At 36.8% G+C, this 22061-nt stretch overlaps 1 protein-coding gene across 8 annotated transcripts in view; it reads right to left on the bottom strand.

The window, feature by feature from the left end:
* Positions 1-22061, bottom strand: part of SYNE2 (spectrin repeat containing nuclear envelope protein 2) — a 323976-nt gene that overhangs the window by 151287 nt on the left and 150628 nt on the right. For all 8 annotated transcript variants that reach the window (XM_060418145.1, XM_042252596.1, XM_015097110.3 and 5 more), the window contains 10 exons: positions 21698-21900; positions 20899-21018; positions 20509-20800; positions 19289-19440; positions 18076-18385; positions 16730-16894; positions 13931-14272; positions 5201-5356; positions 4068-4333; positions 1313-3422 (listed from right to left, as the gene is read on the bottom strand). In XM_060418145.1, coding sequence (XP_060274128.1) covers positions 1313-3422; positions 4068-4333; positions 5201-5356; positions 13931-14272; positions 16730-16894; positions 18076-18385; positions 19289-19440; positions 20509-20800; positions 20899-21018; positions 21698-21900 — 4116 coding nt within the window. The remainder of the gene's footprint in view (positions 1-1312; positions 3423-4067; positions 4334-5200; positions 5357-13930; positions 14273-16729; positions 16895-18075; positions 18386-19288; positions 19441-20508; positions 20801-20898; positions 21019-21697; positions 21901-22061) is intronic.

Raw genomic sequence — 22061 nt, 5'->3', positions numbered from 1 at the left:
GAGCACATCACTTAATGTCTCCAGATCTCTGTCTTCTTGCTGAAATAACAAATAGTTCAAATAAAGAACTTGAAATGTCCCTTCCAGTCCATCTCTAAGCATAACAGTTTGAGGATTTATGTATAGTGTTTCTAGGAACCATATTAAAATCAAGCGGAGAAATTTATTAAGTACCAATTTAAGTTCATATGACTTTATATTTCTATAGCATTTATACCTAGCAAAATAGTTCAAATACATTATCTAATAACTCTTTGAATTAAAGGAGTTAACTTCCCCATTCTATAAATTCAGTGTGACAATTCAGAAAACACAGTGAAAGGAGTTATATTAAGCACAGTGTGTTTAACTGATGCCTAAGATATCTACCCTTTTACTACAGGAAAGGAGGGAGTTTGTTGCAGTCGCTCTTCAACAGGCATCAGCAAACTTTTCTTGTAATGGGTCATACTAAATATTTCAGGTTTTGCAGGACATACAGACTGTCACAACTACTCAACCCAGATGTTGTAGCAGGTGGGCAGCCATAACAATCATCAAGTGAATGGGCATGGCTGTGGCTGTGTTCCAATAAGACTTTATTTAAAAAATCAGATGCTGTAGGCAGATTGACCAACGAGCCTTAATTTGATGACCACTCTCTAAAAGCAGACAGATCTCAACATGAATCCTGGTTCTGTTACTACTGAAAGACCTTGAGAAAATGGTAGTTTCTGCACTTCAATTTCCTTGTTTTAAAATGAGGCTAATATTAGCAGCCACCTCACAAAGTTGCTGTGAGGATTAAAGTGTTCAGCATACTTCCTAGACACTGTAAGTGCTAAAGAAATGTGGAGTTATTGTTTTGTGTTCTTTACACCATATTTATTCCACTACATTCTGCTATTTCTAAAAAACAAACAAAAAAAACCCCCAATCGTTTTGGTTCTGAGCCCAACATACTCTACCAGGCATACAGAACTAACGGTGTCAAACATCTTTTTCCACTATGAGCACTATATTTTGATGTGGAATGAGTTGGGGCTATAAACTGGCCCTTTGAAGTTCTTTAAAGTGACTATTCTCCTGTGTAGAATGTTCTTTTAGAACCTGTAACTTCTGCTTTTTAAATGCGTTTATTTTTAATTGAAGGATAATTGCTTTACAGCATTGTGTTGGTTTCTATCAAACATCAACGTGGATCAGCCATAAGAACCTGTTATTTCTTGAGAAATGTAGATACTAACGAGAGTAAAACATTAAATCAGGTTTTTATGTTTTAAAAAACATGAAACTAAAACAAATACATTAACTGCCTAATTAAAGAACTTACAGTGCGGGAATCAATGCTTGCATTAAGCTGCATGTAAAGATCTTCAATGTCATTTAATTTTGCCTCCACATCACTAGCTTCAGAAGAATTTTCTTCACTTTGCTTCTCAATAACAGTCACAGCTTTAATGCTATCCATTTCTGCCTGAACTTGTTCCTGAAACACTTCACAATTATCTTTTTCATTTTGAATAGATTCAATTTGCAAATTCATAAGTAATGGCTGTTGTAACTGAGATTTTATCTGATTTAAAACATGTAAAGAATTTTCTAGTTTGTCCTCAAAATCCTTTTCATCCATTTCTTTCAGTTGGGATTGCAGGGCCACTTTTTGTTGGAGAACCTGGCGCAACTTATTATTTTCTTCTGCATGCAGCTTTAGTTGTTGTATTTCTCTCTCTTTGAATAAGTCATCAAAGTCTTTATTTTCACTTAATTTCTTGATAATCTCATGATACAAGCTCATGGCTTTCCCAATTCTCTGATTCAAAATTTGAGCATTGAGCAGACTGCTTTCTGGTGGAGTGTTAGGCATTGTTAGTACTGGTTCAGCCCTTTTCTTAATTTGTAAATCCAAAGCCTTCAGTTTAGCTAGTGATGCTTGATATTTGTCGTATTCTGCCACAAATGTATTCAACTGCTTAATTTTTTCTTCAAGTTCTCGTTCTTTTTCAAGTACTTGGGTTTGTATTTGATCAAGTTGGGTCCAATCCCACTTTAGTTCTAAACAGTCAAACACTTCTTTGAGTTTCAGTACTTGTAGGATACTAGATTGAATGCCAGTGATTTGGTTTTTAAGATGATACAACTCCTCTTTAACATCTGGGTTTACTTCTGGATTCAGTAGAAGTTCATTGTGCTGTATATGGTCAAACTCCTTCTGAAGTGCAGATATTTTTTCATGAAATTCTCTGTAAAAATTTATCTTGTGTTCTACTTCATTACATTTATTTTGAATGAATCTTTGAGTTCTGTTGGCTCTAGTCTTCAGATTTTTCAATCGATCATCTAGAAATAATCTTTCAAATACACTTAGATCCTTAGAGAGGCTTGTTTGTTCCTGAAGATGTGTCGAGATTACACTCTTAATTTCCTGCAATTCCTTCTGAGAAGTGGTCAAAGCAACATACAGTTGTTCTAGTTCAGCTTCTGTGGAGGCTGTTTCTGTCTTGGGGATTATCAGTGTTTCATTTCCTTGAAGTGAAAGTTGAACCTTCCCTATTATGGCAACAAATTTGCTTCTTTCTTCCAATTTAAGTTCTAATTGCTGTGATCTTTGGGTTGATTTTAAAACCAGCATTTGGTATTGATTCTGTAAGTCCTGAAGAAGGTTATTTAAATCATTGCTCTCATATGCTGTGAGGTTAGGAATATTATCTTTGACCTCTTCAACCAAGGACTCCACAACCTGCTGCTTATCTAGAATGCCATCGTGCACCACCTTGCATTTTCTGATCTGTGAAAGAACATCATCTGGGAGAAGGGAAACGGGAGGAGTGAGTTCACCTAACAGATTCTTGACCCATAAGATAGCCTCTTTTATTTTGTATCTGGTTTCACATTTTCTGATCTGATTTTCCACCTCCATGTTTAATGGTTCCAGTGCTTCCAACTGCTTCTGCAAATTACTTATTGCATCTTCTAAAATCTTCCTTTCTTTTTCTCCCCAAATTCTCTTCATCTGAAGTTCAGCTCGCCCCTTGAGCATAGAAAACCTATGCTTTATAGTATGGAGTTCAGTGGCCAAAGCAACCATGCTTAGATTCCCTTCCTGGGCTTCTGGAGACTTTAGCCTTAACTGCAGATGCTGCTGCTGCTGCTGCTGTTGCAGGAAAGTTTCAAGGTCTTGAATTTTACTCATGAGAAACATAAACTCATCGTGCCCCACTGATTGTTGAGAATACTTCTTCTGAACCAGTTGTTCCACTTGCTCCCAACCATGTTCAAGTAGCTTGATCTGGCTTTCCAATAGCTTCTTATCCATGTCAGTCAGACAGTTTGATAAATTTTCCCATTCAATTTTCATCTTGCTTAAAGAATCTTTCTCTTTTTCTATTGATGCCAGAAAATTTTTAATTTTGTCCATATAGGTTGCACTGTCCAGGAGTCCCCTAGCAAAAGAAGAAAAAGTGAAGCTTATTAATATTTACTACCTCAACATGAAGTTAGCTATCATTAAAAGAAATTAATTCTGCTCTGAATTCATGAAAGAGAAGACTAGATTGTCTGTAAGAACACTCTTTCCTTAAAACAAAAATCAGAATCTTGTTTACTGTGGCTCTCAATTAATGTGTGACAATGGAGAAAGCTCATCTATAAAATGAGTATCATAAAAATGCAGAACCACAGGAAAGGAGTAAAGAGCAAAGGAAACAACGTATGCAAAAGTCCTCTATAATCTGTAAAGTACTTATGCAAAGTTAGGACTAAGGAAAATGACAATATCCAACTCCTTTGTTATCATCTTATCAACAATAACAACACTGATCAAGAAGGCATAACCATCAGGCTAAACTTTATTTTTTTAAGGAGAAGCTGTATTTAATATACATACCCAGAATATATAAATGTTTCTTTAAAATAAGAAAACCACTAAAGAATTTTTTAATGGTTTCCATGTGAAATTAATTTCTATATTGTGGTATTAAAATCATAATATGCTTTAACAATATAAGCTCTTAACACCCTGGGCCTGTCCAAAGAAGTGAAGCCTATGGTTGAAATAAAGAACGCACGTCCTAAAATCTTATACTTACACTTTTAGACTTTCCTTTTCTGTCAACAAGGCTTTCATCGAGGATTCAGCTGCCATGAGATGTCCCTGAAAATCCTTAAGGAGACAGTACTGACTTTCTTTCTTTTTCTTCAAAGTAATAAGTGCCTGAAGTAGATTATCCAAGTGCTGCACTGAATAACTTTCATCGTGGAGGACCAAGGCACTTGTTTCTGTTTTGTTGAGATATTCACTTTGTTCTAGAGGTTCAATGGCTGCTTTCTTTCCTTCCAACAGGGTACATAATTCCTGAAAACAAGTAGAGGAGATCAATAAATATACACTTACTAATTCACTGATTAATTAATTCATTTAGTTTCCCCCTTGCTCTTTCCTTCCAGTAATACATTCCATTCCAAGAAGATTTTTAAATATTTCATTTGCACCCAAAGAAACTAAGGTCCTGACATTTAAAAGATCCCTGCCCCGCCCCCCCAACACTGGAGTCATGTTAAAATCTAAACTAACATTCACCATTGGTCTAACTTCTAATAGGAATCTGGTCACGCTATTGTGTTCAAAGATTCTATAATGTCTAAAGAAGGTTGATCTTGCTTTTATTATTTACATGCATCATCTCTTTTTCCTCTTTTAGATACATGTTTACTATTACATAAACTTGGCTAAAATTCTAAGGATCATTTTTCAAAACATGATCATGTACTGGATTTTTAGATGCCTTACCATGGCTATAAGTACATAAATGTATAAACACAGTTATGTCAACACAGCTATAAAAATTAAGGAGGAGTACCCGATAATGTTGATAATTAGGAAAAACAAAAGGAATTCGTCAAACGCAGAAAAATAGATAAGACTAAAAAAAGGAATAATGACAAGCCAGAAACTCCAAATTTTATCATGGAGTAAGTAAGTTTTTAGAAACTTTTTGAAAGAGAAAGACTAATGTTCATTAAACTCTTACACTTTTTAAATGGAAAGATTTATACAACTTACTGATTAGTACATAATTATACAGTTACCAAACTGATCATCAGGCAAAGGTTAAATAAGACTTTTCATTCTGTGCAAGCAAGTTTTTGGTAATTAAAATATATTGTATTGCACTAGATAAATGATGCAATCATGTTGTCAGTGTTTTTCTTGTTTCCATACCTCTATCTCTTTTAATTGTTCATTTCTTAACATAACATCTAATTCTAAAGGTTGATTTTGCAGCTCATTGACTTTCTGCTCATCTTCAGTGTTTTTCACGCTTTCTTGAACATCAAGAGAAAGTTGTCTTGACAAAATCATTTCCAAAGCTGAATTCTGAAAACATATAAAGATTAATTGCTAAACAGACTAACTTCCAAATGAATAATTTTTATTTTTCTTGATGAAAAAATTCCAGTTTCTTCTCTTTACTCACATTAAAGACTTTTCAAAAGTGTATTTTTGCCACGACCAAAGTGGATTTTTTCATGCAATATTTAATGACAATATTTAGTATTTTCCATGCAATATTTAATACCAAGAAAAATGAAACTTTTTTTTGCAAGATAGTATAGGATCTAGCATTTCCCAATTATATAACTGAGGAATAGCTACAGTCTTAAAGAAAGAAAACAGATATGAACAAACAAAAGTTCCAAAGCGCATACTTAGTATTCACCATGATGCAGAGGGCTGGTTTAATAAATAGGCATTCAATGGTACCCACTGGTAGTTTAAAACAGTAAGTGGAGAGATGAAAGAAATGCCAAAATTTCATGCATTTAAAATGTAATGCTTTAAACCAAGTAATAGTAAGAATTCCAATTCTGGGTATAGCAGAACAGGTTATATAGAGGGTAATTTAATCTTTTCTAAAAGCTCTAAGAACTTGAGGTTCTCAATAGGATATACAGAGATGGCATTTCAACTCATTTATTCATTTTTTTCAACAAACATTTGTTGAGCACTTATATATACCAGGTCCCACAGTAGTAATTTTAAAACATTTCACATTATTTTGCTAAGGTAGTAGGTTTCATTTTCAGGTTACTTTATAAGTGAAATATCATTCAATTCTGCCATATACTTTCATGTCAGTAAACATCCAGTCTGTACCAAGTCTGTGAATAAAATATATCCACATCTCCAAACATGGCAGAAATTGTTAAAAAATTGTCTTAAAAATACAGCCTAGATAGTAATGTTACGATGTTAACAATGGGAAAAACTGGGTAAGGGATAAATGAGAACTATCTGTACTATCTTTGCAAGTTTTCTGTCAATGTGAAACTATTATAAAATCAGGATTTATTTAAGTAAAACAGATACCGTCTGGAGCTTCACCAATATTGATTGGTAAGAAAATTCAGTTGACCAGTGTTACTGGTTTTGAAATATCTGCTTGGCACTTAGCACAGGACACTTCTTCTAAAAGGCTGTAAATAATTGGGATGATTTTGCCAATTTCCTCCATTTCTAACAATTTATTCATGAGAACTATGGTTAATCTCCATGGAAGGCAGGATCTGTGCATGGGATGGGGGGCAGGGAGGGAGATCCAGGAAGACTGTGAGAAGGGGGGGCGTTGGTGCCACATCACAGATTTCTACACCATAAACTGAAGTCCTGCGAGGGCGAAGCCTGTCTCTTTGTCACCCGATGGCTACTGTTACTTAGTACCCCAACAAATCCACCTGCAGGGCAAGAGCTCCTGAGCTAAAGACATAGACACTAAACCCAGGAAATCTTCACTCCTTATCAATAATTCATTAGGAATTCAGAGCCCTGGTCTCTCTTACCTGATGGACCAGTCACTTGACTAGCCACATTTACAACCTGCTATTTGTACTCAGCCTTCAGTGGTCAGAGAGAGCATCCTAAAAAACCTAAAATCACCCCAAAACACCATTTGTTTACCAAATCCAAAAGCCATGTTCCCACTTTGGCAGAAAATCCAACAGAATCCCTCAAAGGAACATTTTAAATTTAAAAAGTAACATTCCTTTGTGCACACTCCAGAATTAGAACACAGACACCTGCCCTGATTGGCTCCTGGAAAGATTCTTTTGTAACCAGCCATCTTTTGCTTCTCATCTTTAGCTCTATTCTGATTTTCCAGACTCATCTGAAACATCTTCTTTTAAACAATAAACAATAAGATGTTTCAAATATATTTAAAAGAATACAATATCATGGTTACTCATTACCCATGACAAGGATATAACTGATATAATTTTCCATATTAAAAATACAATTTAAAGTCCAGTCCTCACTTCTTTTTCATCTATTCTTCCCTAGAACTAACCACTATTCTAAATCCACACACATTTGTCTTTATACTTTGACTACATATATTAATATTCATACAGTATTATTTTATGTATTTTTAACTCATAAAATTGGAACCACATATGTATTATTTTATAACTTATTTTCTTCACTCAGCAATATGATTTGAGGTTTATCATGGTGTCAGATATAAATCCCACTCAGTCATTTGAGGTTTTATACAGTTCTGCTGTCTGAATGAACATGTATGTCTGTCAGGCTACTATGGATATTACCATGCTTCCAACTTTTCCTATTTTAGATATGCGATGATAAACACCCTTGTTTTAAGTCTTCTTGAACATATGTGAGTTTCTTTGGGATGTTTTCCTAGAACTGAAATTACTCCTTAATCCACCCCTGCTGATCTCAGTTTAAGTATTATTTCCTTAGAGAAGCTCTCCCTGACTACAGTTCAAGTCAGACTCATTTACTGTAGATTATAATGGAAACATGTTCCTTCCTTTAGTTCCTGTAATTAGGCTCTTATCAGATAATTAGTTGGTTAATGTATGTCATCTCTTGTAGACCAGAAGCTCTGTGAGAAGAAAGACCATATCCATTTTCATTCACCACTGAGCCATCATTGCCAACTCAAGAAAGTTTTACTGAATGGATGTATAGATGAATTCACGTTAGAAAAAAATAAAAGTTTCATTTAGTCTTCGATTGCCATGATTAACAATTAGTGGTTTATGAAGTGGATAGAAGTTGAGGACCAATCAATCTAGCAGTTATGGACCAGAGATCTGCTAGGAATGACAGGAACAGGGCTCGGCTGGGCTGAAGGAGGGTAGAGAAGGTTTGAAAACAAGCAAAAGAACTCAATAAAGGGTCCACTGGAGCCAGATAGCATATTAGCATATTAAACTTCAATTAACAGCCCATGTAACACATTTGATAAAATTGGGGGATAGACAGCCAAACATCAAGCTCGGTAGAGACGAGCTTGGTTCTAATCCCAACTCTTCTAGAATGAGAACTTGGCTGATTAACACCTTCTGATGTCAATTCCCTAACCTGAAACACAGGGTTAGGATAGAAATTTTCTAAGGTTCCTCAGCCTAATATTTTAGGACTTTGAAGAATGTCCTCAAATGCATGCTGCTCCTAGATGTTAATACCATTTATACCATGTAAGTCACTCCTGTATAGAAATAAATCTTGGATTGAGAATAATACTTCTAGAGCAAGAACCAAGATTTGCATAGTGGCTAGAAAGCAAAGTAATACACTTGGAAGACAGAGTTGACACATGACCTAACTACCTGTTCCAAGACAAAAATTTTTCTACTGACTTACTAGGATAACCAACACCAGAAATAAACATCATTTACCCCAGGAATGAACTCTCTTTCTACCTCTTCATTCTAGTACTGACTTCCCTGAGTTTCTGGTCACTCAGCTACAGCTGGATGCCTCACATGTTTTATGTCTATGATCATCCATGTTAATTTAAATATGGAAATTATAAACACTCAGAAAATGTTAAAAAGAACAAAAAATGATTCAGACATACTGAAATTATACCCAATGACAAAGAAATTCAACAAACAATCACAGACAAAAGGTGTTTTGGTTTTCTTAGGCGCAATTATGCCATGAAGGTTGACATTTGGGAAGGAAGGGACAAGAAGATCATTCAATATGGGTTAAGCTATAATGTTGCTTTATGAGTTTTTAGAAAAATAATAAGAGAAGAATGTATCAGTTACCCTGTATTTCCTTTTTATCTAGAATCCTAAGAGATTACTCAGACCTCACTTTTTATCATATCCTAATCTGTAACCCCACTTAAATTATATAGTAAGGGGGAGATGGAAGGCAGTTTTGTATTTTCATATTTAAAAAATTTTAGAAATTCACCTCTGTAAAAATATACAGTATGATCTTGGATCATAAGCACCCACACCCTTCAGACTGCATTTTGTAACTTCTTGTGCCTCTAAGCCTGCATTAACATTTTTGATATTAAAGAAAAAGTCAGCCAAAGGTCTGGATCTAAAATATCCCTTGAGTGAGTGAGTGAGTGAGTGAGTGAAAGTCAGTCAGTCATGTCTGACTCTTTGCAACCCCATGGACTAGTCCATGGAATTCTCCAGGCCAGAATACTGGATTGGGTAGTCTTTCCCTTCTGCAGGGCATCTTCCCAATCCAGGGATCAAACCCAGGGTCTCCCACATTGCAGGCAGATTCTTTACCAGCTGAGCCACAAGGGAAGCCTAAGAATACTGGAGTGTGTAGCCTATCCCTTCTCTAGCAGATCTTCCCGACCCAGGAATTGAACCGGTGTCTCTTGCATTGCAGGCAGATTCTTTACCAACTGAGCTATAAGGAAGTCCACATGTCTTTATTGAGGCTAAGAAAATATTACAAAATTCAGATTTGTTGTTCTGTTACTAAGCTGTGTCCAACTCTTCGTGACCCCATGGACTATAGCACATCAGGCTCCACTATCTGCTGGCGTTTGCTCAAATTCATGTCCACTGACTCGGTGATGTTATCTAACCATCTCATCTCTGTCACCCCCTTTTTCTTTTGCATTCAGTCTTTCCCAATATCTGGGTCTTTCCCAAAGAATTGGCTCTTTATATCAGGTGGCCAAAAGTTCCAATAAAATTTTTTTTTATAAAAAAGAGGTGTTACATATACACAATGGAATGTTCAGTTCAGTTGCTCAGTTGTGTCTGATTCTTTGTGACGCCATGGACTGAAGCATGCCAGGCTTCCCTGTCCATCATCAACTCCGGGAGCTTGCTCAAACTCATGTCCATCTAGTCAGTGATGCCATCCAACTGTCTCATCTTCTATCATCCCCTTCTCCTCCTGCCCTCAATCTTTCCCAGCATCAGGGTCTTTTCCAATGAGTCAGTTCTTCACATCAGGTGGCCAAAGTACTGGAGCTTCAGATTCAGTCTCAATCCTTCTAATGAATATTCAGGACTGATTTCCTTTAGGATTGACTGGTTTGATCTCTGTGCTGGCCAAGGGACTCTCAAGATTCTTCTCCAACACCACAGTTCAAAAGCATCAATTCTTCAGCACTCAGCTTTCTTTGTGGTCCAACTCTCACATCCATACATGATTGCTGGAAAAACCATAGCTTTGACTAGACAGACCTTTGTCAGCAAAGTAACGTCTCTACTTTTTAATATGCTGTCTAGGTTGGTCATAGCTTTTCTTCCAAGGAGCAAGCATCTTTTAATTTACCCAACCATTAAAAAGAATGAAACTAGAACACTTTCTAACACCTTACACAAAAATAAACTCAGAATGGATTAAAGATCTAAACGTAAGACCAGAAACTATAAAACTCCTAGAGGAAAACACAGGCAAAACACTCTCTGACACAGCAGGATCCTCTATGACCCACCTCCCAGAGTAATGGAAATAAAAGCAAAAATAAACAAATGGGACCTAACTAAACTTAAAAGCTTTTGCACAACGAAGGAAACTATAAGCAAGGTGAAAAGACAGCCTTCAGAGTAGGAGAAAATAAGAGCAAATGAGGCAACTGACAAAGAATTAATCTCAAAAAATACAAGCAACTCCTGCAGCTCAGTTCCAGAAAAATAAACGAAACAATCAAAAAATGGGCCAAAGAATTAAACAGACATTTCTCCAAAGAAGACATACAGATGGCTAACAAATACATGAAAAGATGTTCAACATCATTCATTATTAGAGAAACGCAAATCATTGAGGTACCACAATGAGGTACCATCTCACGCCAGTCAGAATGGCTGCTATCCAAAAATCTACAAACAATAAATGCTGGAGAGGGTGTGGAGAAAAGGGAACCCTCTTACACTGTTGGTGGGAATGCAAACTAGTACAGCCACTATGGAGAACAGTGTGGAGGTTCCTTAAAAAAACTGGAAATAGACCTGCCATATGACCCAGCAATCCCACTGCTGGGCATACACACCGAGGAAACCAGAATTGAAAGAGACACGTGTACCCCAATGTTCATGTTTATAATAGCCAGGACATGGAAGCAACCTAGATGTCCATTGGCAGATGAACAGATAAGAGAGCTGCGGTACATATACACAAAGGAATATTACTCAGTCATTAAAAAGAATACATTTGAATCTGTTCTAATGAGGTGGATGAAATTGGAGCCTATTATACAGAGTAAAGTAAGTTAGAAAGAAAAACACCAACGCATATACCAACGCATATATACGGAATTTAGAAAGATGGAAACGATGACCCTATATGGGAGACAGCAAAAGAGACACAGATGTAAAGAACAGTCTTTTGGGCTCTGTGGGAGAAGGCGAGGGTGGGATGATTTGAGAGAATAGTATTGAAACATGTATATTATCATATGTGAAACAGATCGCCAGTCCAGGTTCGATGCATGAGACAGGGTGCTCAGGGTTGGTGCACTTGGATGACCCTGAGGGATGGGATGGGGAGGGAGGGTCAGGATGGGGAACACATGTACACCCATGGCTGATTCATGCCAATATATGGCAAAAATCACTACAATATTGTAAAGTAATTAGCCTCTAATTAAAATAAATTTTTAAAAACGAATGAAATAATGCTATTTGCAGCATTATAGATAGACCTGGAGACTGTCATACTAAATAAAGTAACTAGACAGGGAAAGATAAAACCATATATCATTTATATGTGGACTCTAAAATAAAATGAAACAAATGAATTTATCTACAGAACAGAAATAGACTCACAGACGTAGAGAATGAACTTATGGTTACCAGGTGGACAGGACTGAGGGTAGGGATGGACTGGGAGTTTGGAATTGACATGTACACACTGTTATATTTGAAATAAAATGCCTTTCCATATTAAAAAAAGAAAAGATTCATGTTACAGTAGAAAGGGGAAAAAGGTGTTAAAAGTGTTACTGGAAACTAAAACTAGCTTCCTCTAGTACAGGCTTGTGAAACTTATTTGAAGACTTAAGTCCCTTCATCTGCCCCTAAAGAAAAAAAAAAAGCATTCTAATGAAGTAGCATAAATTATCAATAGCTCATCATTCAAGAATGAGTAAAAGCTTAATAAACAAAAATTTTTATTATTGGGTTGTGATCTTTAGTTTTCAATATACTCTACTGAATTCGGGTAGTTTACAGCCAACATGGGTCTGAGAAGCTAAACTTAGAGTTATTAAGCAAATCCAGTTATCAATGTCACGTATTAGGATAGAAAAGTACTTAAGTATTTTTACTTTTTACAGCTCTTTAAATACCATTAAGAAAGTTCCTTTTACAGATACAACTTCAAGAGTCTCATCACAGGGCCCTAAGCTTTTAAGACATACTTTGTTAGCTTGATCCAACATGTGGGATTTCATGTTAGAGACATGTTCCATTGGCATTTGACCTTGTTTCACATTTTAGGAAACCCTATCTGGCTCCTCTAGTCCTCCATGCATTTCTTCTCCCTTTTTCTGGCTGCACTGGGTCTTTGCTGCTGCACGTGGGACTTCTCTAGCTGTGGAAGCAGGGGTGGCTCCTCTCTTGGTGTGCTGGGCAGGCTTCTCATTGTAGAGGCTTCTCTTCTTGCGGAGCACAGGCCCTAGGGCAAGAGGGCTTCAATAGCTGCAGTCCTGGGCTCAGTAGTTGCAGCTCGCCAGCTCTAGAGCACCGGCTCAGTGGTTGTGGTGCATGGGCTGTTACCCCAAGGTATGTGAGATCTTCCCAGACTAGGGATTGAAACCGTGCTCCCCTGCACTGGCAGGTGGATTCTTAACCACTAGACCAGCACAGGGAAGTCCCTCCATGTATTTCTGCTCTTGGAAGACAACAGAAGTACAGATTCTCTTCATCCCCGTGTATCACACATTCTGTAAAGTGCTGACAATGAAAGGGCTAACTTTCACTGTTGTCCCAATGGACCCTGGACTGCAAGAGGCTGCCAAACAGGGAGACTCTTTCAAGTGTAGTTTATTGGATGGCTCTTTGTGCCTTTTCCATTTCAATCTCTCACCTATGAGAAAGCACTTTAAAAGCCACAGGGAAATATACTCATTTGGATGTTTAGAAAGAAAATAAAATGATATTCTTCTTTCTTCTCCCCAGGAAGATCAGAAGCCTGAATGTCATTATTCTCACACTAAATGACCTGACAACAGTTAAAAATACATTTGCAGTATAGGGTTAATGCAAGAAGATAAAGAAAGGCAGCTATCCTTCCATACAGTCTCTGATTTCATTATGAAATCAACAAGAAAAAAAAGACCCACCAAAATAGAGCTGTTAGATTTTTTTTTCCCTAAGAAAATGGGTAAGGCACATTTTCTTTTGCCTTCTCTAATTTGCTTTTGAGCTCTTGACCCAAGAAACTGTATCTGATTACATATCAGAGAGAATAATAAACCTAAATTGATGACTGACATTTCTAACAGATGAACAGTAATATTTCACTGCTGAAATCCTGGACAGTTTTCTAAGGGCTCTTTTTACAAGTGAGCATCATAAATAGCCAGCACATTGAGGGTTTAATTATGAAATCAGGAGGCTTGATTTACGACCCTCTCTTCAGAGCCCAACAACACCTCTTCATTCGCAGACATAATGTCTCAGAGCTGCAATCACAAGTACCAACCTTATTGATTTCCCAGTCTTCCTCCAACTTTTCCACTACAGCTGAGTCCTGAGTGGACTCCTGTACATCAGAAGTGACCTGCTCCTCTCTGCCTGGCAGAGGAAACTTTGCTTTCTTTTCTGTTGAGCATTTTGATTTGAGAATGCTATTGAGACAGTTTTCCATCTCCTGCTTAGCGGATTCAAGTCTATTTTCCAAATCTTTTTGTTTACACTTCAGTGATTTTATATCATCTTTTATAATCTTCTGTCCTGCTGAAGATGTATTTTGCTTGACAGATTTTGCTAAAGTTAAAATCTTCTCTAATGTGCCATCTTGTAAATGGAGACTATTCTCTAGGTCCTGTGAGCAGAGAAAAGACTGTCACAAAAGTATCACTGTTCAATTATCACAAGAGTTAGTCGACTTTTGTAAATTATAGAGTATTCTACTTTACTAGTGGGAAGCTTTGTAAGAAACATATCAACCCATATCACAAAGAAGAAACTTTGGGCAAAATTTAAACTAATGTAGTGACCCAGATCAAATTCCCCAACAGATTTTGTAAGATACTAGAAGACTTTATAAGATTACATTTATAAAAAGTAATGAAGAAAATGTTCACAACCCATTCCTAGAACATAGGAAATGGCCAACACATTTGTTGAGTATATATTTTGTTCAAGATACTAATTAATATATAAATAATATTAAAATCAAACACAACCAAAACACTAAATAATAAGTGCCTACTTTGTGCAAGGCTCTAAAAAGAATAACATAATTTAGTATGTGCTTATATGAATCTAGTGCTAACATTTAAAATTCAGAGCAAAGCTTAAATCAATCAAATGCAATATTTTAAATATAGCAGGAACTCAATCAATACTTACTAAATGCTTAAATGAATGAGGCTAATTTGAGATCTCCAGATTCAAAAGGAATTTGATAAACTATAGCAGGTACAGATGTTACTACTGAAACAGAATAAGTCTAAAAGTTACTAGGTGAACTATGCTGTATTTATTACTCACTGTTCTAATGGACTACACAATAAGTATTCATTCATTCACGCGAGTAATATGGTCAAGTTTTGAAATTACATAGATGAGTAAAATATAGTCCCTTCACAATCCTATAGCCTAGTGAGAGTGACACAGAAGTAAACAGACAATTGTAATAGAGTGTGGAAAGATGTATGCTAACAGATATGCTCAGGTCATTGAAACCTTTTCAGCTGGAAGAAGGGAGTTCCAGATTGCATTTTGGATAGATACAAGGTGGCCATGGGCAAGTTGCACCAGCGAGGTGACACTGCAGGCAGGGAGCCTATTCAGACATCTAACATACACAGGCATCTGTGAGATGAGGGTCTGCTCTAAAGCAGCGGTCATGGGGGTAACAACAGAGGGACCAATTGTAGAGATAACCCAGAGATGAAAGAGACAACTCTTGATGTCTCTCTAGGCTGGGCAGCCTAAGAAAGGATATCCAGGTTTCTGACCCACAGCCTAGAGAGATGGTGTAGATATCCAGAATCAGAGGAGAAGAAGCAGGCTCACTGGAAGGAGTTGGGATATGGAAAAAAGGAAGGACATGACAAGTTATTTTCTGGACATGCTGAACCACAAATAACTATGAGACACTCAAGTACAGAAGTCTAGTGGGGTCAGAAGACCCAAGCAGTAGCCCCCACTCTGTCATTTAGCTCATCATATATAAAATGAGGAATCTGAACTTGATAGTTTCTGAGATTCCTTCCAACTATAGCTCATGTCTTCTACTTTTCTCAGTATCTGAGGCACCCAAACAGGGGCTTGGACATGATGACCCTCAACATTTGTCAAATTATCACTGTTAAAAAGGGAGGTAGGATTTCCCTGGTGGTCCAGTGGTTAAGACTCTGCGTTTCCACCGCAGGGGGGCTCAGGATCAATCCCTGGTCTGAAAACTACAATCCCGCATGCCACGTGGCCGAAAAAAGAGGGAGAGGGAGGTATCCTTGTGACAGTGTCAAGCTATTCTGAAAGGGGGGGTCTTGCTTGATTCCCAAGTTCCTAAAAAGAAGAGATCAGAAATTCCCAAACTCAAGGCACTAGTGCTTCCTGAGACTCACACTCACCCCATGCAATCTCCAAAGGACTGTGAAAGCAGCATAGAAAAGAACATGCTTTGCTATTTCCTTCCAGAGAACACTGCATTTGTTGGCTGTGCAAACAGTGAGCTTCCAAGGAATGTGTTTTGAGAATGCGGGTAAAGAGCTGCAATGCTTACTGTGTAAGGTGAGGGGTTGTTGAAGTGGTGAGGGTGGGAATTTTAAAAACTCTCCATCTGCAGAGAACTCTAAGGTAGTCCACGAGTATGAAAATAAATAAGGTGAAAATTACACAACTCCCATCCACCCGTGATGAAGACTGCAAAATTGAACCATTTCCCCTTCGGCCTTATTGCATTAGGTGCACCATTTGATCACCCAGTTATCTCCTGGAATCACTGCTTTTTTTTCTAAGACAGAGATCTCCAGCAGCTGCTGACTGGTCATGACTGGAATTACCTCTGAGGGTCCAGAGGGCTGAGTACTGTCCAACTCAAATTATAAATGGATTTGCTCACTAATGAAGAACATTCCCACTTTTCACGACCAGATAGGACTTTATCCAATAGTCATCTGAATAGCATTTTCAGCATCTTAATTTCTTTTTCTTTTTTAATTTCTTTTCTTTCAGCATTTGAATTTCTGATCAAGGACACTAATTTGTCAAGTTGTGGTTAATATTTATTTTTTTTTAATGCCTATCATTTCTGGATATTGCTTAATACCTGCAGTTTCTGCAGTTTTTCCTCAACTGCTCTTTCATCCACAGGCCTATCAGAAAAACAGACAAATTCCTTAGCGATACAGTCCAATGCAGTGTTTAGGTCTGTGACGCAAAGCTGGTAAGAGTCGTGTTCTTGAACATGACCTTCTAGTTTCTGCACAGAATCCTAAAAATAAAACATTGACAATGTATGAATTAGATCTCTGAATTATCTCACTCAGAATATAATTAAATTGTTCATAAATATTTATTTTATGAGGGTTCATCTTGAAGTAGAAATAAGATCATAAATCATCCAGAGTTCTTTAGTAAAATTTTTAGTGTTTAGATATTTCTTTGTTCCCCACCCCACATTTCTTTGCCTTCATTTCACTCCCGAAAACAACTTGTCAGAGGTTTACAAAATGAAATGGCTACAAATTATATCACCAAATCACAAACATCCATAATAAAGCAGCCCCCTCAATTATCCTTCTCAGAAATGAGACTATGTGAAATCAACCTAACCTCAGATTCCTTTCCTAAGAATCAAACCCCAAAGTTGGGAAAAAGTAATCCTAACTCAAGAGTAAAACCACTTTCAAGTTCTCTTCCTGGAGTAAGAAAATAAGGTGACCACACCTGATCAGAAAAGCAGCAATTAAATAACTTACAGCCAAGTGAGCATAATCTTCACCTCTGCACAATTCCTGCTATCTGTATAAGTGAGATTTCTAATCCAGGCAATACTTACACTGAATTCAACTTTCAGTGTGCAAAGAATATAAATAATTCTCTTACGATAATACTATGCTTCATGACAAAATGACATTTTACTTCTTAATTCTTTTATTGTAGATCATGTGGAAAGACTAAAGGGAGAAACCTGATAAAGTTTGTATAGAATAATGGGTACAACTATCACAATAGATGATGGATGGATGTGTGGATGGATAGATGGATGAATGCAATGATAGACTGATGGATGGATAGATGGATGCTGCATGGACAATTTTGACACTATCACTTACATAAAAATGCCTAAGGGAATTCCCTGGCAGTCCAGTGGTTAGGACTCCACATTTTCACTGCTGAGGGCCTGGAAAAAAATTTTAAACCTTCCAATCCCTGAAGAGGAGAACTTTGATGAAAGTTCTCAAGTTCATCAAGTAATACACACTACATTTCTCTAGCAAAACTGACCAAATTGATTCTTCCATTTTGTGGAGCTAGCATTTGTATCTAAAAATGATCAATTTTAAAAGCTTTAGATTTTCCAAAAGAACCAAAAAATGTTTCCATACACAAATAGTACATAATCAAGCATACTGAGGACAATCACTTAAAGTTTTGTTTCGAGTATTTCACCTGCAGTTGTTGAAGAAGACTCTCATGTAGATGCTTGATTTCCAGCCACGGTTCTTCACTAAAGTTGGGATTTTTAGTGCACTCTAAGAGGTAATTTCCTTGAGATTTTAACTCCTCTAGTAAGAATGTCAAATCCTTCGCTTTCTGGAGGAACTTCTTATAAATTTTTAATTGAGCTTTCTTCTCCTGCAAACCAGGTTGCAGAGCAAAGCCCACTTCTTGTTTCTTTTTTAGTTCTGTGAGCATTAATCTCAGATCCTCCTTACTTTGCAAATACTTCTCGCCTTCTAGTAGAAGCTTTTCCTGATGGCTAAATTTTACAAAATAATTTATAAGTGAAATGACACAGCAAAACAAAACAGCATTTTGCATCATATAATACAACATGCATTATTATAAAAAGCATTAAAATAACACTACTGTACATTATTCCCAGAGACTTCTTTGGCATTGTAACATTCTACATGGCCCTAAGTTTAACTCAGAAATCAAGATAAAAATTAGTTGCAGTATGTCTTTAAAAAACTATTGTTTCCATTATATAATTTGATCTGAGGACAAATGCTTAATAATTTAGATTTCAAACTAGTCCAGTTTTTATTATGTTTAAATATAATTATTCTATGTTTTTCTTTTTCATTTAAGTAAAACAAATAAGCATGCAGTATATCGGCCAACTAACTAGCTTCTGTTTCCTACAGCTTGATTTTAATTTTGATCTGACTGCTTCCTTATAAAAATATGAAATTTACGTTTCCACTGAACATTAAATGTATCATGATTTGATGTGAAAGGAGTTAAGAATTTTCACCAGAATTATGTGCACTTAATTCAGACATTTATAAATGTTTCTCATAGCATATATATTTAAAAGCATAAATTATCCTATAGTAATGTAAACCCTGAGGTTGTCTGGGGGCAGGAGGTTTGGTACAGAAGGACTTTATTGAAAGTGAAATGATAGACAGTGTTAATTTGTTACCAATGGTGGGTTGATGCACCAGTCAGAGTAAACAGGGAGTGATGACAGCGTGTTTCATATCTGATCCAGAGAACTAGTCTGTGTTTCTGCCTCAACACTGTGGTTGTCCCTGACATTACTTTCTCTCCAACAGATATATTATATCTACATCCAGAAGGTAGACAAAACATACTTGTTATGGCTTCACTGTGCAATGAAAAATTAGGAAAATGGTGAAGGCATGCCCTTTACCTTAGATATGTGTTGGCCAAATGGAGTGTGTTGTCCCACTGGTTCTTGATATCAGTGAGGGTCTTTGGAACCACTGGAGCCTTGCTGCTCTCAGCCTGGCTCATGATGGCCTGTATTTTAGCATCCCCTTCAGGTTTTAGTAAAATGATTTCCTAAATTAAATAAAAATGATCTTAAAATCTCATTCATACTACTTAGGGATTACATATGATATCTTTTTACTTATAAACATCATTCAGAGAGTCTAACTGTAGAGTAGATTCCAAAATTTCCCTTTCACTTTTACATATGCCCCAAGTACAACGATATCCTTCACATTGTATAGAACTGCTTCTCAGTAAACATCTGTCACATTACCTACTCTCCTCTCCATTCTCAATTGCACTCAAAGAAATTATGTAAAAAAAAATCCCTGGCAAATCCTCCTTCCAACCTGCATCATTATTTATAAATAAAAAGTTGGGGTAACAACCTGAACAAGACATCTTTATACACCTAAGAGTGGGTTTCCAGCTTTTTATAGGAAAATGCACTGTGTCACAGGCCAGCTCCTATTTCTCCAGCACAACATAATTAATTTTCATTCCCTGTACTTTGATTTTCCTCTTTTGCCCTAAACAATCAAGTTCTTCTCTTCTTGGAAACACTACTTCAGATTCACCTTCTCTAGAAAACCTTTCAGATGTGATCCCAAACAATTCTGACTACTTTTGTACGTCAAACTAACCCTTGAAACTTGACCATTATCTTCCTCCACACTTAGTATCTGATAAACCAGGAAACACTCAACCCACTCAGGATCTAATGCCCTTTAGGAACCGTACAATATCCACTCTGAAAATGAGCCCCTCTCCAGCCCTGACTTTCACATTGCCAATGCCTCTGACATACTGACATTCATTTGTTTAACATCCTAGCAAACTCCTACCTGCTGCAGATCTAATTTATAGTCTTTATTTCATATCTGCACTCAGGGAAGATGGATAATAACTGGGCACTGCTCTCACAAAGACAGGATATACCTTTCCTTTCTATATGCATCAAAATAATTTTAGATCCATCACAGCCCTTCTCTTTTGTAAGCTCAGTCATCTGAATTTCTCACCCAATCCACACTGATCCTATTTTCCATTAACAAACAAATCTTTGCAATTTTCCTCTAAATCTTTTTAAAATTGGAGTTCATCCTGACCTCTGACATTTAGTTTCCACAGTTATACCTTTATTTTATGGATTCTTTCCTCAAGTGGCATTTTGCCTTCAGATGAATTCAAAACCATAAGGGATTCTTTAATCCCTGTTATCCAATGAATTACATCATGTGCAAGATCATTAAAACTCTGGTCCTCGTCAGGAGGTAACTTATCCTCTTTGTCAGTTTCACATATTTGTCTCAATAATGTCTGGTATCTATCAACCAAATGTGTTGATTCCGTTACTATTTCTTCTTCCTCAGTAATCCCATATTGCTTCACAGAGTTGTTCAACTGGGCCATTGATTCGAACTGTTCCCTGTAAATTCCAAATATCATTGAAAGATTATAAGAGCCATGACGCACCTTCAGAAACCATATCCCCAAGAAACACATTTTGTGCAAGATCAGCTATACCTCTTTCTAGCTAGAGCTTGGCAAAATAGCTCGGTTTTCTCTTGTGTTCCTTCCATTTCTTTCCATATTTCTTCTTGATTAGTCAACCACTTACTCAGGTTTCTGTGGTCATTCTGGAGTCTAAAACAACATCACACATGTTAAAATATGAAATCAGCAAAAAGTGTCTATCTGAAGAAAACGTTGGCACAAATCTTGTAAGCCAACCAGGTTTTTTACATTTTTTTATTATTCTTTATAAATAACAAATTTAGAAACAAAATTATAACATTAAAATCTGAATAATAATAGCATGTATTATAGTGGAATTCTAATAAGCCATAAATATATATCATAAGCTTCCCAGGCAGCTGAGTGGTAAAGAATCCGCCTGCCGATGCAGGAGACTTGGGTTTGATCCCTGGGTTGGGAAGGTCCCCTAGAGGAGAAAATGGTAACACACTCTAGTACTCATGCCTGGAGAATTCCATGGACAGAGGAGCCTGGCGGGCTATAGTTCCTGGGGTCACAAAGAGTCGAACACGACTTAGCGATGAGCATGAGCATGAGATATATCATAAACAATAAGAAACAGAAAATATTTGGGGGCTCTCCCCTGAACCTTTGTCATAATTTGAAGAATTCTCCAAACCTCTGTATCCCCAGTGTCAAATGGGTTTGAAAGTACATATTTTATTTTTGAAATTCATGTGTATATATATCCCACTGCTAGCTGAACTGAGGCAGAGTACATATAAAGATTTTACATAAGTAAACTTTCATAGTAAGTTTACTATGAAAGATCACCTTTATTTCCTACCTCAGTAGCTGCTGCAAGCATTCATCAAGCTCCTTTGCTCGTGCCTGGCATATGGACTCCATTTTTTCTAATTCAACTTCTTGACTTACGATCCAACTGTTAAGCTTCTTAACAGGTGCTTTGGGCAGATGTTTTTTCACATGATTCAGTACAGTTCCCACTTGCTGTATTTCACTGCCCCTTCCTTCAAGAGTCAAGAAATCCTTAAGAAAGACAAAAAGTGAATTATATCCTACAGGCAAGCCTCAGTAGGGTCCCTGACACCTCAGTGATACTTTTCCAAGATAGTACACAGACAAGCCATCTTCATAACTTCCTCTGTAAAAGAAGAGCTACAGAGATAAGGCTAACTCCAATGGCAAAT

The sequence above is a fragment of the Ovis aries genome, chromosome 7, assembly GCF_016772045.2.
Source record: "Ovis aries strain OAR_USU_Benz2616 breed Rambouillet chromosome 7, ARS-UI_Ramb_v3.0, whole genome shotgun sequence".
Classification (NCBI taxonomy): Eukaryota; Metazoa; Chordata; class Mammalia; order Artiodactyla; family Bovidae; genus Ovis; species Ovis aries.
This window is presented reverse-complemented; position numbering and strand designations above follow the sequence as displayed.